Source organism: Rhinoderma darwinii, unplaced genomic scaffold, assembly GCF_050947455.1.
Source record: "Rhinoderma darwinii isolate aRhiDar2 unplaced genomic scaffold, aRhiDar2.hap1 Scaffold_969, whole genome shotgun sequence".
NCBI lineage: Eukaryota > Metazoa > Chordata > Amphibia > Anura > Rhinodermatidae > Rhinoderma > Rhinoderma darwinii.
The window spans coordinates 55244-82441 of record NW_027464544.1 but is presented as its reverse complement, the minus strand read 5'-3'; the positions used below and the strand labels follow the sequence as shown (position 1 = coordinate 82441).

The window sequence follows — 27198 nt, the reverse complement described above, 5'->3', positions numbered from 1 at the left end:
GGAAGAAACCGCTTGACCATCAAATCTACGGTACAGTCTTACTGACATCATAATTAAAGGGCAACTAAGGAATAAATGATCCAAAGCCACTGGCCATTAAAAGGCCTGGTCTGTCCAGCTCCACACAATAAAACTTCTGGGTCTCATTTACTACTCAGGACCACCTATTTATCTATACAATGAAGTCTCATATTCCGAATCTTCTGGCCGACATATACATAGAAAACCCCTGTGTTGAGCACAACATTTTATGAGCAGCATCATAACACATGGTGACAGCACTCGCTCCACATTAACATTTAATACAATTCCCTTTCTCAACAGGGAAAACCTACAGAAGGAGCTCCACAGATCCCGTCATGCTGGAGAGAAATATACCCCAGCAGATATCCGTCTCCCCAGCACTGGAAAGTTTAAGTATTGCTCAGCCAGTCCCCCAGCAAATAAGAAGTGTTGAGCTAGGCTTTGCAGGTGTCCTGGTTGCAGAAAGGGAATCACATTAGCGATCACTCAGCAGTTCCCTGGAGATAAAGGGGAGAGACACAGTCCATGGTTTGCTTGATCAGGGACAGTGAGATGTTCTTCTGAAATGAATAGAACAAAGTCACGTGGTTTCACGAGCGTCGACTTGAGGCGAGTCGACCGTCTTAGCTCAGTCCTTGGATCTGCCAGTTTTCCCCCAGCTGTGTCCTGCAAAAGTCCCTTCACAAAGAAGGTGCAGATTGTGGTGTTTTCACTCAGTGGTTTCCTTGTTTAAACAATCACTTGCAGTATTTTTTTTGTTTTTTTGCTTTTTTCATTAGATTTTGCGACATCAGATTTTGTAATTTCTTTTCTTTTTATTACACTTTTTTTTTTAATTTTAGAATTGTTGTTTCCCTCCTATGAGGACTTCGGATGATTTGCATTTGTCAAAACTGGGCAGGTGGAAGTAGAAGAGACAGACAAAGCACGAAGAAGAGGAGAAACAGAGGAGTGCAGAGGAGACATCGAGAAGACCCACTGTTCCCGTCGTGAACTGCTCCGGGGCCTGAGGAGAGAGGCAGACCACAAGTGTGAACATTCAGAAAGTCAGATCATAAACAAGTGCAGAAGACAAAAAAGACAAAAACAAGACACCACTGGGCAACAGGAAGAACATGGTGGAAATCAGACATTAGATTTATCAAAGGCCGAGGATTCCCAGTGGTAACACAAAACATAAACTTCATCGCTCTCTGACAGATCTACAGCAACGTAAAAGGAAAATAATAATAGAAATGAAAATTAAATATCCCAATTATCACACTGATAATTGTAACTATGACGTGTTGAGGGTTTGGTCAAAGATAATGAAACCCCGTCTACAGCTGGAGCTTTCATTTACAAATCTCTGATGTAAGAAATAGATTTAACCATTGCAGGACACGGCATAATAAACTCTAATCTCTCCATCTCACAATGTAGACAGAACACAGCAGCTCCAGACAGAATATGTGCATGCAGCCGGATTATCCAGGACATGGCCGGTGTCCAAAACCACGAAGACTAAGCTTATCAGGAAGAAGACACAGCTGAATGATGCCACCACTGGATGGACACTACATGCCGCCACCAAGGGCTCTATGAACATGCCGCCACCAAGGGCTCTATGAACATGCCGCCACCAAGGGCTCTATGAACATGCCGCCACCAAGGGCTCTATGAACATGCCCACACGGTCTCTAAACGCTCTACAAAAAGGGATTGCTAAAGTGACCAGTCAATAAATTACCCTGCATGGTGATTGTGACAGCCACGTAATAGGACGCTCCTTCCCCAGTCATTAATTCTATTCAGAATCCACTAACCAGTCAACACACTGATCAAATACATGCAACGACGGGAAAATCCACTCATTGATTGATGTAATGGTGCTAAGAGCAGTGAATTCTGGGATCAGTAGTTACAAGGACAATGAGGATGGACACGTAAATAGGTTACATGCAGTTTTCCTACAGGTCAGAAGCTACTAATGCATAGGCCACATTCATTGCGGTTATTTATTTAGCCCCTGCCATATAGGACCCAAAGTACATTTCATCAATGCCGGACTTCTGTCTTTACCCTGCTGAGCGGCTTGTTGCCCAATTAACCCTGTGATTTTCATGGGCAACATAAGCAGTTAAACGATTAAAACATCAATTACTGTGTAAGGTCAAAAGCAGTGTCTGTGATATGATTATTATGGATGTAAAGAAAAGCTATGCGAAAGGGTAAGAAAATTTAGAACATTTGCTGCCTACTTAATCCTGGAGCAGATTTCAGGGCTGATAAATCAATTAAACAAGCAGTATTAAAAACGAGTGAATACAACAACAAGCTTCAGGACTTGGCACCCGAACAGGAGACCAGAGATCAAAAAAACCAGAGGAGAGAAGACCAGAGAGCAAAAAAACCAGAGGAGAGAAGACCAGAGAGCAAAAAAACCAGAGGAGAGAAGACCAGAGAGCAAAAAAACCAGAGGAGAGAAGACCAGAGAGCAAAAAACCCGAGCAGAGGCGACCAGATTAAAGCCACAGCAGAGGAGACCCTCTTGAAACTAGTATCTAGAGCAGTCTTTGTAAGGAACCCTAGTTTTTAACCTTATCAGGGCTCCCTAGGACACAGCAACGAGACCTGTCCTCTTTTTTTTGAGAGAGATGGCAAACCGATTTCCGCTTCAAGACGCTTGGCAACAGTCAATACATTTAAACCAGAATAAAGTTCTGGGCAAGAATTCTGGAAGGCTTTAATCACCCCTACACCAAGCTCCTTGGAGGTAGGAATGGCATAGGGGTTTCCCAGGAATAAAAAAAAAGTCCAGGGTTTCCTCCAGAGTAATAAGATTGGGATTCACGGATAGGGATGTGACTGACCTGTCAAATTTTACTTTTATTGGGCTGAAGAAGATTTCCTTTCTTAGATAAAAGTTGTTTTATTGATATTGATAATGACCTGGATGAATGTGCCCCCCCCCCCCTCTGTATACAAGGTGAACATTTATGAGTGATTTATGGTCATCACAACCAGGGGAGGTGTGTGCGGATGTGTGTGTGCGCAGATGTGTGTGCGTGCGGATGTGTGTGCGCGCGGATGTGTGTGCGCGCGGATGTGTGTGCGAGCGGATGTGTGTGTGAGCGCGCGGATGTGTGTGTGAGCGCGCGGATGTGTGTGTGAGCGCGCGGATGTGTGTGTGAGCGCGCGGATGTGTGTGAGCGCGCGGATGTGTGTGTGCGCGCGGATGTGTGTGTGAGCGCGCGGATGTGTGTGTGCGCGCGGATGTGTGTGCGCGCGGATGTGTGTGCGCGCGGATGTGTGTGTGAGCGCGCGGATGTGTGTGTGAGCGCGCGGATGTGTGTGTGAGCGCGCGGATGTGTGTGTGAGCGCGCGGATGTGTGTGTGAGCGCGCGGATGTGTGTGTGAGCGCGCGGATGTGTGTGTGAGCGCGCGGATGTGTGTGTGAGCGCGCGGATGTGTGTGTGCGCGCGGATGTGTGTGTGAGCGCGCGGATGTGTGTGTGTGCGCGCGGATGTGTGTGCGCGCGGATGTGTGTGCGCGCGGATGTGTGTGCGCGCGGATGTGTGTGCGCGCGCGGATGTGTGTGCGCGCGCGGATGTGTGTGCGCGCGCGGATGTGTGTGCGCGCGCGGATGTGTGTGCGCGCGCGGATGTGTGTGCGCGCGCGGATGTGTGTGCGCGCGCGGATGTGTGTGCGCGCGCGGATGTGTGTGCGCGCGCGGATGTGTGTGCGCGCGCGGATGTGTGTGCGCGCGCGGATGTGTGTGTGCGGATGAACGAACAAACGAACGCACGCGGGACTTGCTCTAGGAATAACACAACCAGACATTGTGCTAACAATTACTAACAGAGAAGGAGTTGAGGTGGTCGGCATCTGGATGCATTGTATAGAGTAGATACCGTGTAACATGGATATACAGGAGCACAAAGATCAGACGCCATGCATTATTTTGAAATGTAGGGCGCCATCGAGGAGCATCCAGTCATGCAAGAGGACACATGCGCAAAGCGAGCACCGTGTGAGCCCGACACTCCCGGGGTTGAGGGCACCAGCGCACAGTACAGGTGATACATCCGGAAAGTTACACGGCTACGCTCTGATGATCAGGAAATAGTATTTCTAAAAGAACAAAAGACGCCACTTTACTCCAAGGAGAAAGACTCGTGCCCGGAACGGACGGATCCGGAGACCCCTCTTATACCAGCAGTATGGGGGGGGGGGGGGGGGAGTTGTAATGTTACAGAGATTAGAAGCAGGTCAGCTACGCGGGAGGCAGACGAGCAGCTAGGAAGGAAGCCTGGGGTGGGCGCGGTAGCAATAAGTAATACTGACCTTTAGGGGGGGTGAAGGCAGCTGTGGTCTCTTCTAAAAATCAAACAAATTGTTTATTAGGTAAAAGAGAAATTCTTAAACACCACCGAACACTCACTACACGACTTCCATCCCCTGTAATGTCAGCGGGCTCAGGTACAGTGGCGATGCCCACAGCAGCCAACATCTGCCCAGATGCCATGGACATAGACCACTGTCTGCGTCTACAAACTTCACATCTCCTACGGGTCATACAGAAGACCTCACATCTACACAAGGTTAGGACTGGTCTCATGATGAGATGGCGAGGACGATCACTAACGACTACAGGAGCATCCAGGAACCATCCCGACACCGGCCATTTATTGCCTCACTTTACTATGGATAGGAAACAATCTCTGCAACCAAAACTGGTGAACAATCAAACGAGAACATCACGGGGGTCATATAAAAGGGAAACGAGTGACTAGGAGCTGAAAACAAGACGTCATGAGGACAGAAGCAATGATGGAGGAGAGATGCAGCCGTCGTCAACCCCCGAGAGGAAGCACAAGAGTCAAATGTCGGGTGAAACAAGAACAGGTCGTCTACGACCGAGCGCCACAAACACGAGAGATCAAAGAGCCAGGACCTCAGGACAGACCATCACATAGACACAAAGGAGCAAGAAGACCAACAAGACATCCCAGAAGACAACGAGGACTCCGGTTAGTTACCAGGAGGACACACAGGGGTCAATTGTGGCGCGGCCAGGAGAATTATGGGTCAGTGGTAAAACGGATGGTCAATGAAGGGACAAGGGATCAACAAGGAGCAGAACAAGACAGGGGGACAGCGTGTACTGACCTTGCAGCAAGGGTGAGCTGGTGGACTGGAATTTTTCTACAAATGGTGGGAGATATGGGGTGGGGGGAATAAAAGGGGCGGCATTTACACAACAGAATTATAAAATAAATCAAACAGAAATAAGCAAAATAAAAACGCATTCAGCTTCACATCCCTAATATCCCTCCGCACCGGGACAGCCGCAAACGTGAACCATCGAGGACTCATAGCAATGATCACATCAGTGGTCTGGGGAGATCTGCTGCAGACAGTCCTGTGTGTGGGTGAGGGGATGTGTATCGGACTGCAGACACCCCACTCCCGAGCTCAGGGGGGACCAGCACAATGAGGAACCTAGGGGGTCCCTGATTACCCTCTCTGGACATGAGGTCCCATGAGATCTGTGCACTGTAAACACGGGGTGCAGCAATGGCGGCGTGTCCTCTTCATACCCACATGACTGAGGTCATACACCAAGTAATGAGGCGTGGCACATGAACCCCCCGCACCCCACGAGGAGATTATACCGCACCTGTGGTCCTCCCTTCACTACAAGGTTATGACAAGTGGATAAGATCTGGATTTATACAATCCCAACCACAAAGAACCCCAATAAATAACAGACGCAGTAATATCCGACCACAAAGTGTAAACGCACAGATGCAGGAATCCGGCCCCACGCACACGACCGTAAAAAACCTCCGCAATTACGGACCCATCCAATTCTATTGGCCGCAGACACCTTTCCGTATCACTACAGATGGGGGTCCGTGCCGCAGAACTGTGCCGGGAATTATGGAGCAAGTCCTATTTTTCATATTTGACAGGCTGTGTACCTATACTTTGTGATTATGGGCACGGCCATGTGCATGAGGCCCAGTGTATGGAGGATAATGTGTTACCCATGTAAGGGTCTGCAGTCATGGGGTGAGGACGGAGCAACGTGGTGTCTACAGCTGGAGAGTGCGGTACAGAGTCTGGCTGTGTATTCAGGGGCCACACACTATAGACGAGGATCAGGGGGCCACAGACACACAGCCCCACATAGCAGGGAGAAGATTGTCCTCAATATAACTGCGTCCTGTTATCAGCCCCCGGGACCGGGCACAGATCCCTCCGTATACCGGTGTATTATATAAGGCAGTGTCGAGCCTCCTGGAAATAAAGGATTCCACATGAAACCTCTATTATCTATTCAGCACCTTCCCCCAAATACAGTTCACTGAGCCCTGACCGGACCTATCCAGCCCCGGCTCCACATCACTGGGCCTGTCAGCGGCGGTGTGTGCGGACAAAGACCTCAAGAGGAAACGCTGCCCAGCTGTCCACGGTCTACGCCAGCACCTCAGTAAAGGCTGCCACTAATACAGATCAGCTAGAAAAGAGCCAAAATGGCTCCGGGATGACTGGACCCTGATCGCAGCGCTGCAAATACTGGACCCCGCCCGGCGCCAGACTCACCAAACAGAATGACGCTGGCGTTGCTGTGTCCCAGCCGGTTCATGGCCACACACGTGTAGTTCCCATAGTCTTGTTCAGAAACATTGAAGAATGTTACACGAGAAAACGTCTCCCTGTTCTCCACCTTCACTCCTTTCTTAGAGTCGCTCAGCCTGCGAAAAACAACAACTTGTCAAGTCCCATGTTACGGAAATTCACAATCTTCTCTGCCCACATTATACATCTCTCCACCCTGCCACCGCGGTCCTGTGTGCCTCCACCCTGCCGCCCCGGTCCTGTGTGCCTCCACCCTGCCGCCCCGGTCCTGCGTGACTCCACCCTGCCGTCCCGGTCCTGCGTGACTCCACCCTGCCGTCCCGGTCCTGCGTGACTCCACCCTGCCGTCCCGGTCCTGCGTGACTCCACCCTGCCGTCCCGGTCCTGCGTGACTCCACCCTGCCTTCCCGCTCCTGCGTGACTCCACCCTGCCTTCCCGATCCTGCGTGACTCCACCCTGCCTTCCTAGTCCTGCGTGACTCCACCCTGCCTTCCTAGTCCTGCGTGACTCCACCCTGCCTTCCTAGTCCTGCGTGACTCCACCCTGCCTTCCTAGTCCTGCGTGACTCCACCCTGCCTTCCTAGTCCTGCGTACCTCCACCCTGCAGTCCTAGTCCTGCGTGACTCCACCCTGCCGTCCTAGAGCTGCGTGACTCCACCCTGCCGTCCTAGTCCTGTGTGACTCCACCCTGCCGTCCTAGTCCTGTGTGACTCCACCCTTTCGTCCTAGTCCTGTGTGACTCCACCCTGCCGTCCTAGTCCTGTGTGACTGTATCCAGTTTTGATACTACAGTAACATCACCACCGTGTACCACAATCATTGGCTGGTCCAGAATTATTACCTCTTGTCCTCCTTGTACCAGAAGAATTCAGCGGCAGGGACAGCCAGCGCGTCACACTGCAGAATGCCTTGATGTCCCAACGGGACCCCAATATTCCGTGCATCCAAAATATAAGGTGGATCTGCAGAAAACAAGAAACTATCAATAGAAACCAAGCAATGTGGGATCAACAGTTCTGGCATCACAGTCCAATCATATCTGCGCAGCATAGCCCCCTCCTCCCCCAATACACATCACCTCCAAATAAGCAGCCAATGGATAAGAACATGAAGATGATAATAATAACAGACAATCAATATACAACAAGAAGCGACGCGGTCACAATACAGAAACATTGCAGCAGCCCCCCGACCAGACATGTGAACACCGCTATAATGTAAGGAGGTGCAACCAATTATTATACAGAGCAAAGCAAGAACAGCAGTAAAAACAGGTGTAGAAGATCTACATCTTCCTGTATATAGAGATATGGAGCATGCTGGTATAACCTGGGTATCTTCTGTATATAATTATATATGTACAGCTGGTATAAGTTATACATCTTCTTGTATATAGTGATATGTAGCATGCTGGTATAACCTGGGTATCTTCTGTATATAATTATATATGTACAGCAGGTATAAGTCATACATCTTCTTGTATATAGTGATATGGAGCATGCTGGTATAACCTGGGTATCTTCTGTATATAATTATATATGTACAGCTAGTATAAGTTATACATCTTCTTGTATATGGTGATATGGAGCATGCTGGTATAACCTGGGTATCTTCTGTATATAATTATATATGTACAGCTGGTATAAGTTATACATCTTCCTGTATATAGTGATATGGAGCATGCTGGTATAACCTGGGTATCTTCTGTATATAATTATATATGTATAGCTGGTATAAGTTATACATCTTCTTGTATATAGTGATATGGAGCATGCTGGTATAACCTGGGTATCTTCTGTATATAATTATATATGTACGGCTGGTATAAGTTACACATCTTCCTGTATATAGTGATATGGAGCATGCTGGTATAACCTGGGTATCTTCTGTATATAATTATATATGTACAGCTGGTATAAGTTATACATCTTCCTGTATATAGCGATATGGAGCATGCTGGTATAACCTGGGTATCTTCTATATATAATTATATATGTACAGCTGGTATAAGTTACACATCTTCTTGTATATAGTGATATGGTGCATGCTGGTATAACCTGGGTATCTTCTGTATATAATTATATATGTACAGCTGGTATGAGTTATACATCTTCTTGTATATAGTGATATGGAGCATGCTGGTATAACCTGGGTATCTTCTGTATATAATTATATATGTACAGCTGGTATGAGTTATACATCTTCTTGTATATAGTGATATGGAGCATGCTGGTATAACCTGGGTATCTTCTGTATATAATTATATATGTACAGCTGGTATAAGTTATACATCTTCTTGTATATAGTGATATGGAGCATGCTCGTATAACCTGGGTATCTTCTGTATATAATTATATATGTACAGCTGGTATAAGTTATACATCTTCTTGTATATAGAGATATGGAGCATGCTGGTATAACCTGGGTATCTCCTGTATATAATTATATATGTACCGCTGGTATAAGTTATACATCTTCTTGTATATAGTAATATGGAGCATGCTGGTATAACCTGGGTATCTTCTGTATATAATTATATATGTACAGCTGGTATAAGTTATACATCTTCTTGTATATAGTGATATGGAGCATGCTGGTATAACCTGGGTATCTCCTGTATATAATTATATATGTACTGCTGGTATAAGTTATACATCTTCTTGTATATAGTAATATGGAGCATGCTGATATAACCTGGGTATCTCCTGTATATAATTATATATGTATAGCTGGTATAAGTTATACATCTTCTTGTATATAGTGATATGGAGCATGCTGGTATAACCTGGGTATCTTCTGTATATAATTATATATGTACAGCTGGTATAAGTTATACATCTTCTTCTATATAGTGATATGGAGCATGCTGGTATAACCTGGGTATCTTCTGTATATAATTATATATGTACAGCTGGTATAAGTGATACATCTTCTTGTATATAGTGATATGGAGCATGCTGGTATAACCTGGGTATCTTCTGTATATAATTATATATGTACAGCTGGTATAAGTTACACATCTTCTTGTATATAGTGATATGGAGCACGCTGGTATAACCTGTGTATCTTCTGTATATAATTATATATGTGCGGCTGGTATAAGTTATATATCTTCTTGTATATAGTGATATGGAGCATGCTGGTATAACCTGGGTATCTTCTGTATATAATTATATATGTGCGGCTGGTATAAGTTATATATCTTCTTGTATATAGTGATATGGAGCATGCTGGTATAACCTGTGTATCTTCTGTATATAATTATATATGTGCGGCTGGTATAAGTTATATATCTTCTTGTATATAGTGATATGGAGCATGCTGGTATAACCTGGGTATCTTCTGTATATAATTATATATGTGCGGCTGGTATAAGTTATATATCTTCTTGTATATAGTGATATGGAGCATGCTGGTATAACCTGGGTATCTTCTGTATATAATTATATATGTGCGGCTGGTATAAGTTATATATCTTCTTGTATATAGTGATATGGAGCATGCTGGTATAACCTGGGTATCTTCTGTATATAATTATATATGTACAGCAGGTATAAGTCATACATCTTCTTGTATATAGTGATATGGAGCATGCTGGTATAACCTGGGTATCTTCTGTATATAATTATATATGTGCGGCTGGTATAAGTTATATATCTTCTTGTATATAGTGATATGGAGCATGCTGGTATAACCTGGGTATCTTCTATATATAATTATATATGTACAGCTGGTATAAGTTATACATCTTCCTGTATATAGAGATATGGAGCATGCTGGTATAACCTGGGTATCTTCTGTATATAATTATATATGTATAGCTGGTATAAGTTATACATCTTCTTGTATATAGTGATATGGAGCATGCTGGTATAACCTGGGTATCTCCTGTATATAATTATATATGTACGGCTGGTATAAGTTACACATCTTCCTGTATATAGTGATATGGAGCATGCTGGTATAACCTGGGTATCTTCTGTATATAATTATATATGTACAGCTGGTATAAGTTATACATCTTCTTGTATATAGTGATATGGAGCATGCTGGTATAACCTGGGTATCTTCTGTATATAATTATATATGTACAGCTGGTATGAGTTATACATCTTCTTGTATATAGTGATATGGAGCATGCTGGTATAACCTGGGTATCTTCTGTATATAATTATATATGTACAGCTGGTATGAGTTATACATCTTCTTGTATATAGTGATATGGAGCATGCTGGTATAACCTGGGTATCTTCTGTATATAATTATATATGTACAGCTGGTATAAGTTATACATCTTCTTGTATATAGTGATATGGAGCATGCTGGTATAACCTGGGTATCTTCTGTATATAATTATATATGTACAGCTGGTATGAGTTATACATCTTCTTGTATATAGAGATATGGAGCATGCTGGTATAACCTGGGTATCTCCTGTATATAATTATATATGTACAGCTGGTATAAGTTATACATCTTCTTGTATATAGTGATATGGAGCATGCTGGTATAACCTGGGTATCTCCTGTATATAATTATATATGTACAGCTGGTATAAGTTATACATCTTCTTGTATATAGTGATATGGAGCATGCTGGTATAACCTGGGTATCTTCTGTATAGAATTATATATGTACAGCTGGTATAAGTTATACATCTTCTTGTATACAGTGATATGGAGCATGCTGGTATAACCTGGGTATCTTCTGTATATAATTATATATGTACAGCTGGTATAAGTTATACATCTTCTTGTATACAGTGATATGGAGCATGCTGGTATAACCTGGGTATCTTCTGTATATAATTATATATGTACAGCTGGTATAAGTTATACATCTTCTTGTATATAGTAATATGGAGCATGCTGATATAACCTGGGTATCTCCTGTATATAATTATATATGTATAGCTGGTATAAGTTATACATCTTCTTGTATATAGTGATATGGAGCATGCTGGTATAACCTGGGTATCTTCTGTATATAATTAAATATGTACAGCTGGTATAAGTTATACATCTTCTTCTATATAGTGATATGGAGCATGCTGGTATAACCTGGGTATCTTCTGTATATAATTATATATGTACAGCTGGTATAAGTGATACATCTTCTTGTATATAGTGATATGGAGCATGCTGGTATAACCTGTGTATCTTCTGTATATAATTATATATGTACAGCTGGTATAAGTTATACATCTTCTTGTATATAGTGATATGGAGCACGCTGGTATAACCTGTGTATCTTCTGTATATAATTATATATGTGCGGCTGGTATAAGTTATATATCTTCTTGTATATAGTGATATGGAGCATGCTGGTATAACCTGGGTATCTTCTGTATATAATTATATATGTGCGGCTGGTATAAGTTATATATCTTCTTGTATATAGTGATATGGAGCATGCTGGTATAACCTGGGTATCTTCTGTATATAATTATATATGTACAGCTGGTATAAGTTATACATCTTCCTGTATATAGTGATATGGAGCATGCTGGTATAACCTGGGTATCTTCTGTATATAATTATATATGTATAGCTGGTATAAGTTATACATCTTCTTGTATATAGTGATATGGAGCATGCCGGTATAACCTGGGTATCTTCTGTATATAATTATATATGTACGGCTGGTATAAGTTACACATCTTCCTGTATATAGTGATATGGAGCATGCTGGTATAACCTGGGTATCTTCTGTATATAATTATATATGTACAGCTGGTATAAGTTATACATCTTCTTGTATATAGTGATATGGAGCATGCTGGTATAACCTGGGTATCTTCTGTATATAATTATATATGTACAGCTGGCATGAGTTATACATCTTCTTGTATATAGTGATATGGAGCATGCTGGTATAACCTGGGTATCTTCTGTATATAATTATATATGTACAGCTGGTATAAGTTATACATCTTCTTGTATATAGTGATATGGAGCATGCTGGTATAACCTGGGTGTCTTCTGTATATAATTATATATGTACAGCTGGTATAAGTTACACATCTTCCTGTATATAGTGATATGGAGCATGCTCGTATAACCTGGGTATCTTCTGTATATAATTATATATGTACAGATGGTATAAGTTATACATCTTCTTGTATATAGAGATATGGAGCATGCTGGTATAACCTGGGTATCTCCTGTATATAATTATATATGTACCGCTGGTATAAGTTATACATCTTCTTGTATATAGTAATATGGAGCATGCTGGTATAACCTGGGTATCTTCTGTATATAATTATATATGTACAGCTGGTATAAGTTATACATCTTCTTGTATATAGTGATATGGAGCATGCTGGTATAACCTGGGTATCTCCTGTATATAATTATATATGTACCGCTGGTATAAGTTATACATCTTCTTGTATATAGTAATATGGAGCATGCTGATATAACCTGGGTATCTCCTGTATATAATTATATATGTATAGCTGGTATAAGTTATACATCCTCCTGTATATAGTGATATGGAGCATGAAGGTATAATCTGGGTATCTTCTGCATATAATTATATATGTACAGTTGGTATAAGTTATACATCTTCTTGTATAGAGTGATATGGAGCATGCTGGTATAACCTGGGTATCTTCTGTATATAATTATATATGTACAGTTGGTATAAGTTATACATCTTCTTGTATAGAGTGATATGGAGCATGCTGGTATAACCTGGGTATCTTCTGTATATAATTATATATGTACAGCTGGTATAAGCTATACATCTTCTTGTATATAGTGATATGGAGCATGCTGGTATAACCTGTGTATCTTCTGTATATAATTATATATGTGCGGCTGGTATAAGTTATATATCTTCTTGTATATAGTGATATGGAGCATGCTGGTATAACCTGGGTATCTTCTGTATATAATTATATATGTGCGGCTGGTATAAGTTATATATCTTCTTGTATATAGTGATATGGAGCATGCTGGTATAACCTGGGTATCTTCTGTATATAATTATATATGTACAGCTGGTATGAGTTATACATCTTCTTGTATATAGTGATATGGAGCATGCTGGTATAACCTGGGTATCTTCTGTATATAATTATATATGTACAGCTGGTATGAGTTATACATCTTCTTGTATATAGTGATATGGAGCATGCTGGTATAACCTGGGTATCTTCTGTATATAATTATATATGTACAGCTGGTATAAGTTATACATCTTCTTGTATATAGTGATATGGAGCATGCTGGTATAACCTGGGTATCTTCTGTATATAATTATATATGTACAGCTGGTATGAGTTATACATCTTCTTGTATATAGAGATATGGAGCATGCTGGTATAACCTGGGTATCTCCTGTATATAATTATATATGTACAGCTGGTATAAGTTATACATCTTCTTGTATATAGTGATATGGAGCATGCTGGTATAACCTGGGTATCTCCTGTATATAATTATATATGTACAGCTGGTATAAGTTATACATCTTCTTGTATATAGTGATATGGAGCATGCTGGTATAACCTGGGTATCTTCTGTATAGAATTATATATGTACAGCTGGTATAAGTTATACATCTTCTTGTATACAGTGATATGGAGCATGCTGGTATAACCTGGGTATCTCCTGTATATAATTATATATGTACTGCTGGTATAAGTTATACATCTTCTTGTATATAGTAATATGGAGCATGCTGATATAACCTGGGTATCTCCTGTATATAATTATATATGTATAGCTGGTATAAGTTATACATCTTCTTGTATATAGTGATATGGAGCATGCTGGTATAACCTGGGTATCTTCTGTATATAATTAAATATGTACAGCTGGTATAAGTTATACATCTTCTTCTATATAGTGATATGGAGCATGCTGGTATAACCTGGGTATCTTCTGTATATAATTATATATGTACAGCTGGTATAAGTGATACATCTTCTTGTATATAGTGATATGGAGCATGCTGGTATAACCTGGGTATCTTCTGTATAGAATTATATATGTACAGCTGGTATAAGTTATACATCTTCTTGTATACAGTGATATGGAGCATGCTGGTATAACCTGGGTATCTCCTGTATATAATTATATATGTACTGCTGGTATAAGTTATACATCTTCTTGTATATAGTAATATGGAGCATGCTGATATAACCTGGGTATCTCCTGTATATAATTATATATGTATAGCTGGTATAAGTTATACATCTTCTTGTATATAGTGATATGGAGCATGCTGGTATAACCTGGGTATCTTCTGTATATAATTAAATATGTACAGCTGGTATAAGTTATACATCTTCTTCTATATAGTGATATGGAGCATGCTGGTATAACCTGGGTATCTTCTGTATATAATTATATATGTACAGCTGGTATAAGTGATACATCTTCTTGTATATAGTGATATGGAGCATGCTGGTATAACCTGTGTATCTTCTGTATATAATTATATATGTACAGCTGGTATAAGTTATACATCTTCTTGTATATAGTGATATGGAGCACGCTGGTATAACCTGTGTATCTTCTGTATATAATTATATATGTGCGGCTGGTATAAGTTATATATCTTCTTGTATATAGTGATATGGAGCATGCTGGTATAACCTGGGTATCTTCTGTATATAATTATATATGTGCGGCTGGTATAAGTTATATATCTTCTTGTATATAGTGATATGGAGCATGCTGGTATAACCTGGGTATCTTCTGTATATAATTATATATGTACAGCTGGTATAAGTTATACATCTTCCTGTATATAGTGATATGGAGCATGCTGGTATAACCTGGGTATCTTCTGTATATAATTATATATGTATAGCTGGTATAAGTTATACATCTTCTTGTATATAGTGATATGGAGCATGCTGGTATAACCTGGGTATCTTCTGTATATAATTATATATGTACGGCTGGTATAAGTTACACATCTTCCTGTATATAGTGATATGGAGCATGCTGGTATAACCTGGGTATCTTCTGTATATAATTATATATGTACAGCTGGTATAAGTTATACATCTTCTTGTATATAGTGATATGGAGCATGCTGGTATAACCTGGGTATCTTCTGTATATAATTATATATGTACAGCTGGTATGAGTTATACATCTTCTTGTATATAGTGATATGGAGCATGCTGGTATAACCTGGGTATCTTCTGTATATAATTATATATGTACAGCTGGTATAAGTTATACATCTTCTTGTATATAGTGATATGGAGCATGCTGGTATAACCTGGGTATCTCCTGTATATAATTATATAGGTACAGCTGGTATAAGTTATACATCTTCTTGTATATAGTGATATGGAGCATGCTGGTATAACCTGGGTGTCTTCTGTATATAATTATATATGTACAGCTGGTATAAGTTACACATCTTCCTGTATATAGTGATATGGAGCATGCTCGTATAACCTGGGTATCTTCTGTATATAATTATATATGTACAGATGGTATAAGTTATACATCTTCTTGTATATAGAGATATGGAGCATGCTGGTATAACCTGGGTATCTTCTGTATATAATTATATATGTACAGCTGGTATAAGTTATACATCTTCTTGTATATAGTGATATGGAGCATGCTGGTATAACCTGGGTATCTCCTGTATATAATTATATATGTACCGCTGGTATAAGTTATACATCTTCTTGTATATAGTAATATGGAGCATGCTGATATAACCTGGGTATCTCCTGTATATAATTATATATGTACAGCTGGTATAAGTTATACATCTTCCTGTATATAGTGATATGGAGCATGAAGGTATAATCTGGGTATCTTCTGCATATAATTATATATGTACAGTTGGTATAAGTTATACATCTTCTTGTATAGAGTGATATGGAGCATGCTGGTATAACCTGGGTATCTTCTGTATATAATTATATATGTACAGCTGGTATAAGCTATACATCTTCTTGTATATAGTGATATGGAGCATGCTGGTATAACCTGTGTATCTTCTGTATATAATTATATATGTGCGGCTGGTATAAGTTATATATCTTCTTGTATATAGTGATATGGAGCATGCTGGTATAACCTGGGTATCTTCTGTATATAATTATATATGTGCGGCTGGTATAAGTTATATATCTTCTTGTATATAGTGATATGGAGCATGCTGGTATAACCTGGGTATCTTCTGTATATAATTATATATGTGCGGCTGGTATAAGTTATATATCTTCTTGTATATAGTGATATGGAGCATGCTGGTATAACCTGGGTATCTTCTGTATATAATTATATATGTGCGGCTGGTATAAGTTATATATCTTCTTGTATATAGTGATATGGAGCATGCTGGTATAACCTGGGTATCTTCTATATATAATTATATATGTACAGCTGGTATAAGTTATACATCTTCCTGTATATAGAGATATGGAGCATGCTGGTATAACCTGGGTATCTTCTGTATATAATTATATATGTACAGCTGGTATAAGTTATACATCTTCTTGTATATAGTGATATAGAGCATGCTGGTATAACCTGGGTATCTTCTGTATATAATTATATATGTACAGCTGGTATAAGTTATACATCTTCCTGTATATAGTGATATGGAGCATGCTGGTATAACCTGGGTATCTTCTGTATATAATTATATATGTACAGCTGGTATAAGTTATACATCTTCTTGTATATAGTGATATGGAGCATGCTGGTATAGCCTGGGTATCTTCTGTATATAATTATATATGTACGGCTGGTATAAGTTACACATCTTCCTGTATATAGTGATATGGAGCATGCTGGTATAACCTGGGTATCTTCTGTATATAATTATATATGTACAGCTGGTATGAGTTATACATCTTCTTGTATATAGTGATATGGAGCATGCTGGTATAAGCTGGGTATCTTCTGTATATAATTATATATGTACAGCTGGTATGAGTTATACATCTTCTTGTATATAGTGATATGGAGCATGCTGGTATAACCTGGGTATCTTCTGTATATAATTATATATGTACAGCTGGTATAAGTTATACATCTTCTTGTATATAGTGATATGGAGCATGCTCGTATAACCTGGGTATCTTCTGTATATAATTATATATGTACAGCTGGTATAAGTTATACATCTTCCTGTATATAGTGATATGGAGCATGCTGGTATAACCTGGGTATCTTCTGTATATAATTATATATGTACAGCTGGTATAAGTTATACATCTTCTTGTATATAGTGATATGGAGCATACTGGTATAACCTGGGTATCTCCTGTATATAATTATATATGTACAGCTGGTATAAGTTATACATCTTCCTGTATATAGTGATATGGAGCATGCTGGTATAACCTGGGTATCTTCTGTATATAATTATATATGTACAGCTGGTATAAGTTATACATCTTCTTGTATATAGTGATATGGAGCATGCTGGTATAACCTGGGTATCTTCTGTATATAATTATATATGTACAGCTGGTATAAGTTATACATCTTCTTCTATATAGTGATATGGAGCATGCTGGTATAACCTGGGTATCTTCTGTAAATAATTATATATGTACAGCTGGTATAAGTGATACATCTTCTTGTATATAGTGATATGGAGCATGCTGGTATAACCTGTGTATCTTCTGTATATAATTATATATGTACAGCTGGTATAAGTTATACATCTTCCTGTATATAGTGATATGGAGCATGCTGGTATAACCTGTGTATCTTCTGTACATAATTATATATGTACCGCTGGTATAAGTTATACATCTTCTTGTATATAGTAATATGGAGCATGCTGATATAACCTGGGTATCTCCTGTATATAATTATATATGTACAGCTGGTATAAGTTATACATCTTCCTGTATATAGTGATATGGAGCATGAAGGTATAATCTGGGTATCTTCTGCATATAATTATATATGTACAGTTGGTATAAGTTATACATCTTCTTGTATAGAGTGATATGGAGCATGCTGGTATAACCTGGGTATCTTCTGTATATAATTATATATGTACAGCTGGTATAAGCTATACATCTTCTTGTATATAGTGATATGGAGCATGCTGGTATAACCTGTGTATCTTCTGTATATAATTATATATGTGCGGCTGGTATAAGTTATATATCTTCTTGTATATAGTGATATGGAGCATGCTGGTATAACCTGGGTATCTTCTGTATATAATTATATATGTGCGGCTGGTATAAGTTATATATCTTCTTGTATATAGTGATATGGAGCATGCTGGTATAACCTGGGTATCTTCTGTATATAATTATATATGTGCGGCTGGTATAAGTTATATATCTTCTTGTATATAGTGATATGGAGCATGCTGGTATAACCTGGGTATCTTCTGTATATAATTATATATGTGCGGCTGGTATAAGTTATATATCTTCTTGTATATAGTGATATGGAGCATGCTGGTATAACCTGGGTATCTTCTATATATAATTATATATGTACAGCTGGTATAAGTTATACATCTTCCTGTATATAGAGATATGGAGCATGCTGGTATAACCTGGGTATCTTCTGTATATAATTATATATGTACAGCTGGTATAAGTTATACATCTTCTTGTATATAGTGATATAGAGCATGCTGGTATAACCTGGGTATCTTCTGTATATAATTATATATGTACAGCTGGTATAAGTTATACATCTTCCTGTATATAGTGATATGGAGCATGCTGGTATAACCTGGGTATCTTCTGTATATAATTATATATGTACAGCTGGTATAAGTTATACATCTTCTTGTATATAGTGATATGGAGCATGCTGGTATAGCCTGGGTATCTTCTGTATATAATTATATATGTACGGCTGGTATAAGTTACACATCTTCCTGTATATAGTGATATGGAGCATGCTGGTATAACCTGGGTATCTTCTGTATATAATTATATATGTACAGCTGGTATGAGTTATACATCTTCTTGTATATAGTGATATGGAGCATGCTGGTATAAGCTGGGTATCTTCTGTATATAATTATATATGTACAGCTGGTATGAGTTATACATCTTCTTGTATATAGTGATATGGAGCATGCTGGTATAACCTGGGTATCTTCTGTATATAATTATATATGTACAGCTGGTATAAGTTATACATCTTCTTGTATATAGTGATATGGAGCATGCTCGTATAACCTGGGTATCTTCTGTATATAATTATATATGTACAGCTGGTATAAGTTATACATCTTCCTGTATATAGTGATATGGAGCATGCTGGTATAACCTGGGTATCTTCTGTATATAATTATATATGTACAGCTGGTATAAGTTATACATCTTCTTGTATATAGTGATATGGAGCATACTGGTATAACCTGGGTATCTCCTGTATATAATTATATATGTACAGCTGGTATAAGTTATACATCTTCCTGTATATAGTGATATGGAGCATGCTGGTATAACCTGGGTATCTTCTGTATATAATTATATATGTACAGCTGGTATAAGTTATACATCTTCTTGTATATAGTGATATGGAGCATGCTGGTATAACCTGGGTATCTTCTGTATATAATTATATATGTACAGCTGGTATAAGTTATACATCTTCTTCTATATAGTGATATGGAGCATGCTGGTATAACCTGGGTATCTTCTGTAAATAATTATATATGTACAGCTGGTATAAGTGATACATCTTCTTGTATATAGTGATATGGAGCATGCTGGTATAACCTGTGTATCTTCTGTATATAATTATATATGTACAGCTGGTATAAGTTATACATCTTCCTGTATATAGTGATATGGAGCATGCTGGTATAACCTGTGTATCTTCTGTATATAATTATATATGTGCGGCTGGTATAAGTTATATATCTTCTTGTATATAGTGATATGGAGCATGCTGGTATAACCTGGGTATCTTCTGTACATAATTATATATGTGCGGCTGGTATAAGTTATATATCTTCTTGTATATAGTGATATGGAGCATGCTGGTATAACCTGGGTATCTTCTGTATATAATTATATATGTGCGGCTGGTATAAGTTATATATCTTCTTGTATATAGTGATATGGAGCATGCTGGTATAACCTGGGTATCTTCTATATATAATTATATGTGTACAGCTGGTATAAGTTATACATCTTCCTGTATATAGAGATATGGAGCATGCTGGTATAACCTGGGTATCTTCTGTATATAATTATATATGTACAGCTGGTATAAGTTATACATCTTCTTGTATATAGTGATATGGAGCATGCTGGTATAACCTGGGTATCTTCTGTATATAATTATATATGTACAGCTGGTATAAGTTATACATCTTCTTGTATATAGTGATATGGAGCATGCTGGTATAACCTGGGTATCTTCTGTATATAATTATATATGTATAGCTGGTATAAGTTATACATCTTCTTGTATATAGTGATATGGAGCATGCTGGTATAGCCTGGGTATCTTCTGTATATAATTATATATGTACGGCTGGTATAAGTTATACATCTTCCTGTATATAGTGATATGGAGCATGCTGGTATAACCTGGGTATCTTCTGTATATAATTATATATGTACAGCTGGTATGAGTTATACATCTTCTTGTATATAGTGATATGGAGCATGCTGGTATAACCTGGGTATCTTCTGTATATAATTATATATGTACAGCTGGTATGAGTTATACATCTTCTTGTATATAGTGATATGGAGCATGCTGGTATAACCTGGGTATCTTCTGTATATAATTATATATGTACAGCTGGTATAAGCTATACATCTTCTTGTATATAGTGATATGGAGCATGCTGGTATAACCTGGGTATCTCCTGTATATAATTATATATGTACAGCTGGTATAAGTCATACATCTTCTTGTATATAGTGATATGGAGCATGCTCGTATAACCTGGGTATCTTCTGTATATAATTATATATGTACAGCTGGTATAAGTTATACATCTTCTTGTATATAGTAATATGGAGCATGCTGATATAACCTGGGTATCTCCTGTATATAATTATATATGTACAGCTGGTATAAGTTATACATCTTCCTGTATATAGTGATATGGAGCATGCTGGTATAACCTGGGTATCTTCTGTATATAATTATATATGTACAGCTGGTATAAGTTATACATCTTCCTGTATATAGTGATATGGAGCATGCTGGTATAATCTGGGTATCTTCTGTATATAATTATATATGTACAGTTGGTATAAGTTATACATCTTCTTGTATAGAGTGATATGGAGCATGCTGGTATAACCTGGGTATCTTCTGTATATAATTATATATGTACAGCTGGTATAAGTTATACATCTTCTTCTATATAGTGATATGGAGCATGCTGGTATAACCTGGGTATCTTCTGTATATAATTATATATGTACAGCTGGTATAAGTGATACATCTTCTTGTATATAGTGATATGGAGCATGCTGGTATAACCTGGGTATCTTCTGTATATAATTATATATGTACAGCTGGTATAAGTTATACATCTTCCTGTATATAGTGATATGGAGCATGCTGGTATAACCTGTGTATCTTCTGTATATAATTATATATGTACAGCTGGTATAAGTTATACATCTTCTTGTATATAGTGATATGGAGCATGCTGGTATAACCTGGGTATCTCCTGTATATAATAATATATATACAGCTGGTATAAGTTATACATCTTCTTGTATATAGTGATATGGAGCATGCTGGTATAACCTGGGTATCTTCTGTATATAATTATATATGTGCGGCTGGTATAAGTTATATATCTTCTTGTATATAGTGATATGGAGCATGCTGGTATAACCTGGGTATCTTCTGTATATAATTATATATGTGCGGCTGGTATAAGTTATATATCTTCTTGTATATAGTGATATGGAGCATGCTGGTATAACCTGGGTATCTTCTGTATATAATTATATATGTACAGCTGGTATAAGTTATACATCTTCTTGTATATAGTGATATGGAGCATGCTGGTATAACCTGGGTATCTTCTGTATATAATTATATATGTACAGCTGGTATAAGTTATACATCTTCTTCTATATAGTGATATGGAGCATGCTGGTATAACCTGGGTATTTTCTGTATATAATTATATATGTACAGCTTGTATAAGTTATACATCTTCCTGCATATAGTGATGTGGAGCATGCTGGTATAACCTGGGTATCTTCTGTATAGAATTATATATGTACAGCTGGTATAAGTTATACATCTTCTTCTATATAGTGATATGGAGCATGCTGGTATAACCTGGGTATCTTCTGTATAGAATTATATATGTACAGCTGGTATAAGTTATACATCTTCTTCTATATAGTGATATGGAGCATGCTGGTATAACCTGTGTATCTTCTGTATATAATTATATATGTACAGCTGGTATAAGTCATACATCTTCTTGTATATAGTATAACCCGGGTATCTTCTGTATATAGTGATATGGAGCATACTGGTATAACCTGGGTATCTTCTGTATATAATTATATATGTACCGCTGGTATAAGTTATACATCTTCCTGTATATAGTGATATGGAGCGTGCTGGTATAACCTGGGTATCTTCTGTATATAATTATATATGTACAGCTGGTATAAGTTATACATCTTCTTGTATATAGTGATATGGAGCATGCTGGTATAACCCGGGTATCTTCTGTATATAATTATATATGTACAGCTGGTATAAGTTATACATCTTCTTGTATATAGTGATATGGAGCATGCTGGTATAACCTGGGTATCTTCTGTATATAATTATATATGTATAGCTGGTATAAGTTATACATCTTCTTGTATATAGTGATATGGAGCATGCTGGTATAACCTGGGTATCTTCTGTATATAATTATATATGTACAGCTGGTATAAGTTATACATCTTCCTGTGTATAGTGATATGGAGCATGCTGGTATAACCTGGGTATCTTCTGTATATAATTATATATGTACAGCTGGTATCAGTTATACATCTTCCTGTATATAGTGATATGGAGCATGCTGGTATAACCTGGGTATCTTCTGTATATAATTATATATGTACAGCTGGTATAAGTTATACATCTTCTTGTATATAGTGATATGGAGCATGCTGGTATAACCTGGGTATCTTCTGTATATAATTATATATGTATAGCTGGTATAAGTTATACATCTTCTTGTATATAGTGATATGGAGCATGCTGGTATAACCTGGGTATCTTCTGTATATAATTATATATGTACAGCTGGTATAAGTTATACATCTTCCTGTATATAGTGATATGGAGCATGCTGGTATAACCTGTGTATCTTCTGTATATAATTATATATGTACAGCTGGTATAAGTTATACATCTTCTTGTATATAGTGATATGGAGCATGCTGGTATAACCTGGGTATCTTCTGTATATAATTATATATGTACAGCTGGTATAAGTTATACATCTTCTTGTATATAGTGATATGGAGCATGCTGGTATAACCTGGGTATCTTCTGTATATAATTATATATGTACAGCTGGTATAAGTTATACATCTTCTTGTATATAGTGATATGGAGCATACTGGTATAACCTGGGTATATTCTGTGTATAATTATATATATGTACAGCTGGTATAAGTTATACATCTTCTTATATATAGTGATATGGAGCATGCTGGTATAACCTGGGTATCCTCTGTATATAATTATATATGTGCAGCTGGTATAAGTTATACATCTTCTTGTATACAGTGATATGGAGCATGCTGGTATAACCTGGGTATCTTCTGTATATAATTATATATGTACCGCTGGTATAAGTTATACATCTTCCTGTATATAGTGATATGGAGCGTGCTGGTATAACCTGGGTATCTTCTGTATATAATTATATATGTACAGCTGGTATAAGTTATACATCTTCTTGTATATAGTGATATGGAGCATGCTGGTATAACCCGGGTATCTTCTGTATATAATTATATATGTACAGCTGGTATAAGTTATACATCTTCTTGTATATAGTGATATGGAGCATGCTGGTATAACCTGGGTATCTTCTGTATATAATTATATATGTATAGCTGGTATAAGTTATACATCTTCTTGTATATAGTGATATGGAGCATGCTGGTATAACCTGGGTATCTTCTGTATATAATTATATATGTACAGCTGGTATAAGTTATACATCTTCCTGTGTATAGTGATATGGAGCATGCTGGTATAACCTGGGTATCTTCTGTATATAATTATATATGTACAGCTGGTATCAGTTATACATCTTCCTGTATATAGTGATATGGAGCATGCTGGTATAACCTGGGTATCTTCTGTATATAATTATATATGTACAGCTGGTATAAGTTATACATCTTCTTGTATATAGTGATATGGAGCATGCTGGTATAACCTGGGTATCTTCTGTATATAATTATATATGTATAGCTGGTATAAGTTATACATCTTCTTGTATATAGTGATATGGAGCATGCTGGTATAACCTGGGTATCTTCTGTATATAATTATATATGTACAGCTGGTATAAGTTATACATCTTCCTGTATATAGTGATATGGAGCATGCTGGTATAACCTGGGTATCTTCTGTATATAATTATATATGTACAGCTGGTATAAGTTATACATCTTCTTGTATATAGTGATATGGAGCATGCTGGTATAACCTGGGTATCTTCTGTATATAATTATATATGTACAGCTGGTATAAGTTATACATCTTCTTGTATATAGTGATATGGAGCATACTGGTATAACCTGGGTATATTCTGTGTATAATTATATATATGTACAGCTGGTATAAGTTATACATCTTCTTATATATAGTGATATGGAGCATGCTGGTATAACCTGGGTATCCTCTGTATATAATTATATATGTGCAGCTGGTATAAGTTATACATCTTCTTGTATACAGTGATATGGAGCATGCTGGTATAACCTGGGTATCTTCTGTATATAACTATATATGTACAGCTGGTTTGACCTGGGTATCTTCTGTATATCACTCCCCATAAAGTGCAGACACGTGAGAGCGGCGGCTACAGTCGCTGTATATTGATTGGTGATTGGCCGCCCAGTGTGGTTCCAGAATAACATAGGTTTTACGAGCCAGCGCTTTGTATGGACAGGTTTGGTGGAGGATATACTCACAGTTGACAGTAACTGTGACCCTCCGGACATCTGGAGAAGACACGTCATTGGCAGCGCTGCACTCGTACACCCCCGACTGCTCCCGGGTGATTCCTGTGATCTCCAGATACTCGTCTTCACTCATAAATCCGCGTGCTGCAAGAAAAGAACATACGTGTTACATGTCACCATCCCTGGTCTCTGCAGGTTACACGCTGGACATGTGGGGGGAGAACGGAGGGTCAATGGAAAATGGTCATCACACTAGACAGGAAGGGGTTAACCGCTCTCCTCTGCGCTGTCTGTCAGCGCTGGACAGGTAATTCTAGGTTAGGAGCGGAGTAGGAGATGTTCTAGTGCTATAAAAAGAAAGATTTCTTAGCATTTCAGTTCTGCCGCTTCCAGCGTCTCGTGTTTAACCCTCTGAGAGGAGAAGCCTGAGCAGGAAATCAACGACCTCAACATTCATGACATCAACTCAGCGACAGCTCAACCGCGCAGACGAGAAACAGGCGCACGACGAGAAACAGGCGCACGACGAGAAACAGGCGCCAGACGAGAAACAGGCGCAAGACGAGAAACAGGCGCCAGACGAGAAACAGCCGCACGACGAGAAACAGCCGCACGACGAGAAACACGCGCAAGACGAGAAACAGCCGCACGACGAGAAACAGCCGCACGACGAGAAACAGGCGCAAGACGAGAAACAAGCGCAAGACGAGAAACACGCGCACGACGAGAAACAGCCGCACGACGAGAAACAGCCGCACGACGAGAAACAGCCGCACGACGAGAAACATCCGCACGACGAGGAACAGGCGCACGACGAGAAACAGCCGCACGACGAGAAACAGGCGCAAGACGAGAAACAAGCGCAAGACGAGAAACACACGTAAGACGAGAAACAGCCGCACGACGAGAAACACGCGCAAGACGAGAAACAGCCGCACGACGAGAAACAGGCGCACGACGAGAAACAGGCGCAAGACGAGAAACAAGCGCAAGACGAGAAACACGCGCACGACGAGAAACAGCCGCACGACGAGAAACAGCCGCACGACGAGAAACAGCCGCACGACGAGGAACAGGCGCACGACGAGAAACCGGCGCACGACGAGAAACAGGCGCACGACGAGAAACAGGCGCACGACGAGAAACAGGCGCACGACGAGAAACAGGCGCACGACGAGAAACACGCGCAAGACGAGAAACACGCGCAAGACGAGAAACACGCGCAAGACGAGAAACACGCGCAAGACGAGAAACAGCCGCACGACGAGAAACAGCCGCACGACGAGAAACAGGCGCACGACGAGAAACAGGCGCAAGACGAGAAACAGGCGCAAGACGAGAAACACGCGCAAGACGAGAAACAGCCGCAAGACGAGAAACACGCGCAAGACGAGAAACAGCCGCACGACGAGAAACAGCC

At 39.0% G+C, this 27198-nt stretch overlaps 1 protein-coding gene across 1 annotated transcript; it reads right to left on the bottom strand.

Annotated features, from left to right (window-relative positions):
* Positions 1 to 146: 146 nt before the first annotated feature.
* On the bottom strand, positions 147 to 25918 carry LOC142734250 (protein CEPU-1-like). Its single transcript, XM_075849563.1, has 6 exons — positions 25788 to 25918; positions 7494 to 7614; positions 6616 to 6767; positions 5176 to 5211; positions 4351 to 4383; positions 147 to 1030 (listed from the first exon to the last, which is right to left on the bottom strand). Exons 1-6 carry the CDS (start codon positions 25909 to 25911, stop codon positions 912 to 914), a joined length of 585 nt encoding a protein of 194 aa, XP_075705678.1. The 5' UTR covers positions 25912 to 25918; the 3' UTR covers positions 147 to 911.
* Between the last annotated feature and the right edge of the window lie 1280 nt (positions 25919 to 27198).

What these genes read in the sequence shown, in the direction of transcription:
- LOC142734250 (XM_075849563.1), bottom strand. Translation starts at nt 25,911, where the DNA reads ATGAGTGAAGACGAGTATCTGGAGATCACAGGAATCACCCGGGAGCAG. An exon ending in CAGCTCACCCTTGCTGCAAG is followed by an intron (nt 4,384 to 5,175) that starts GTCAGTACACGC and finishes TTTGATTTTTAG; the next exon opens with AAGAGACCACAGCTGCCTTC. An exon ending in TGCCTTCACCCCCCCTAAAG is followed by an intron (nt 1,031 to 4,350) that starts GTCAGTATTACT and finishes CTCTCTCCTCAG; the next exon opens with GCCCCGGAGCAGTTCACGAC.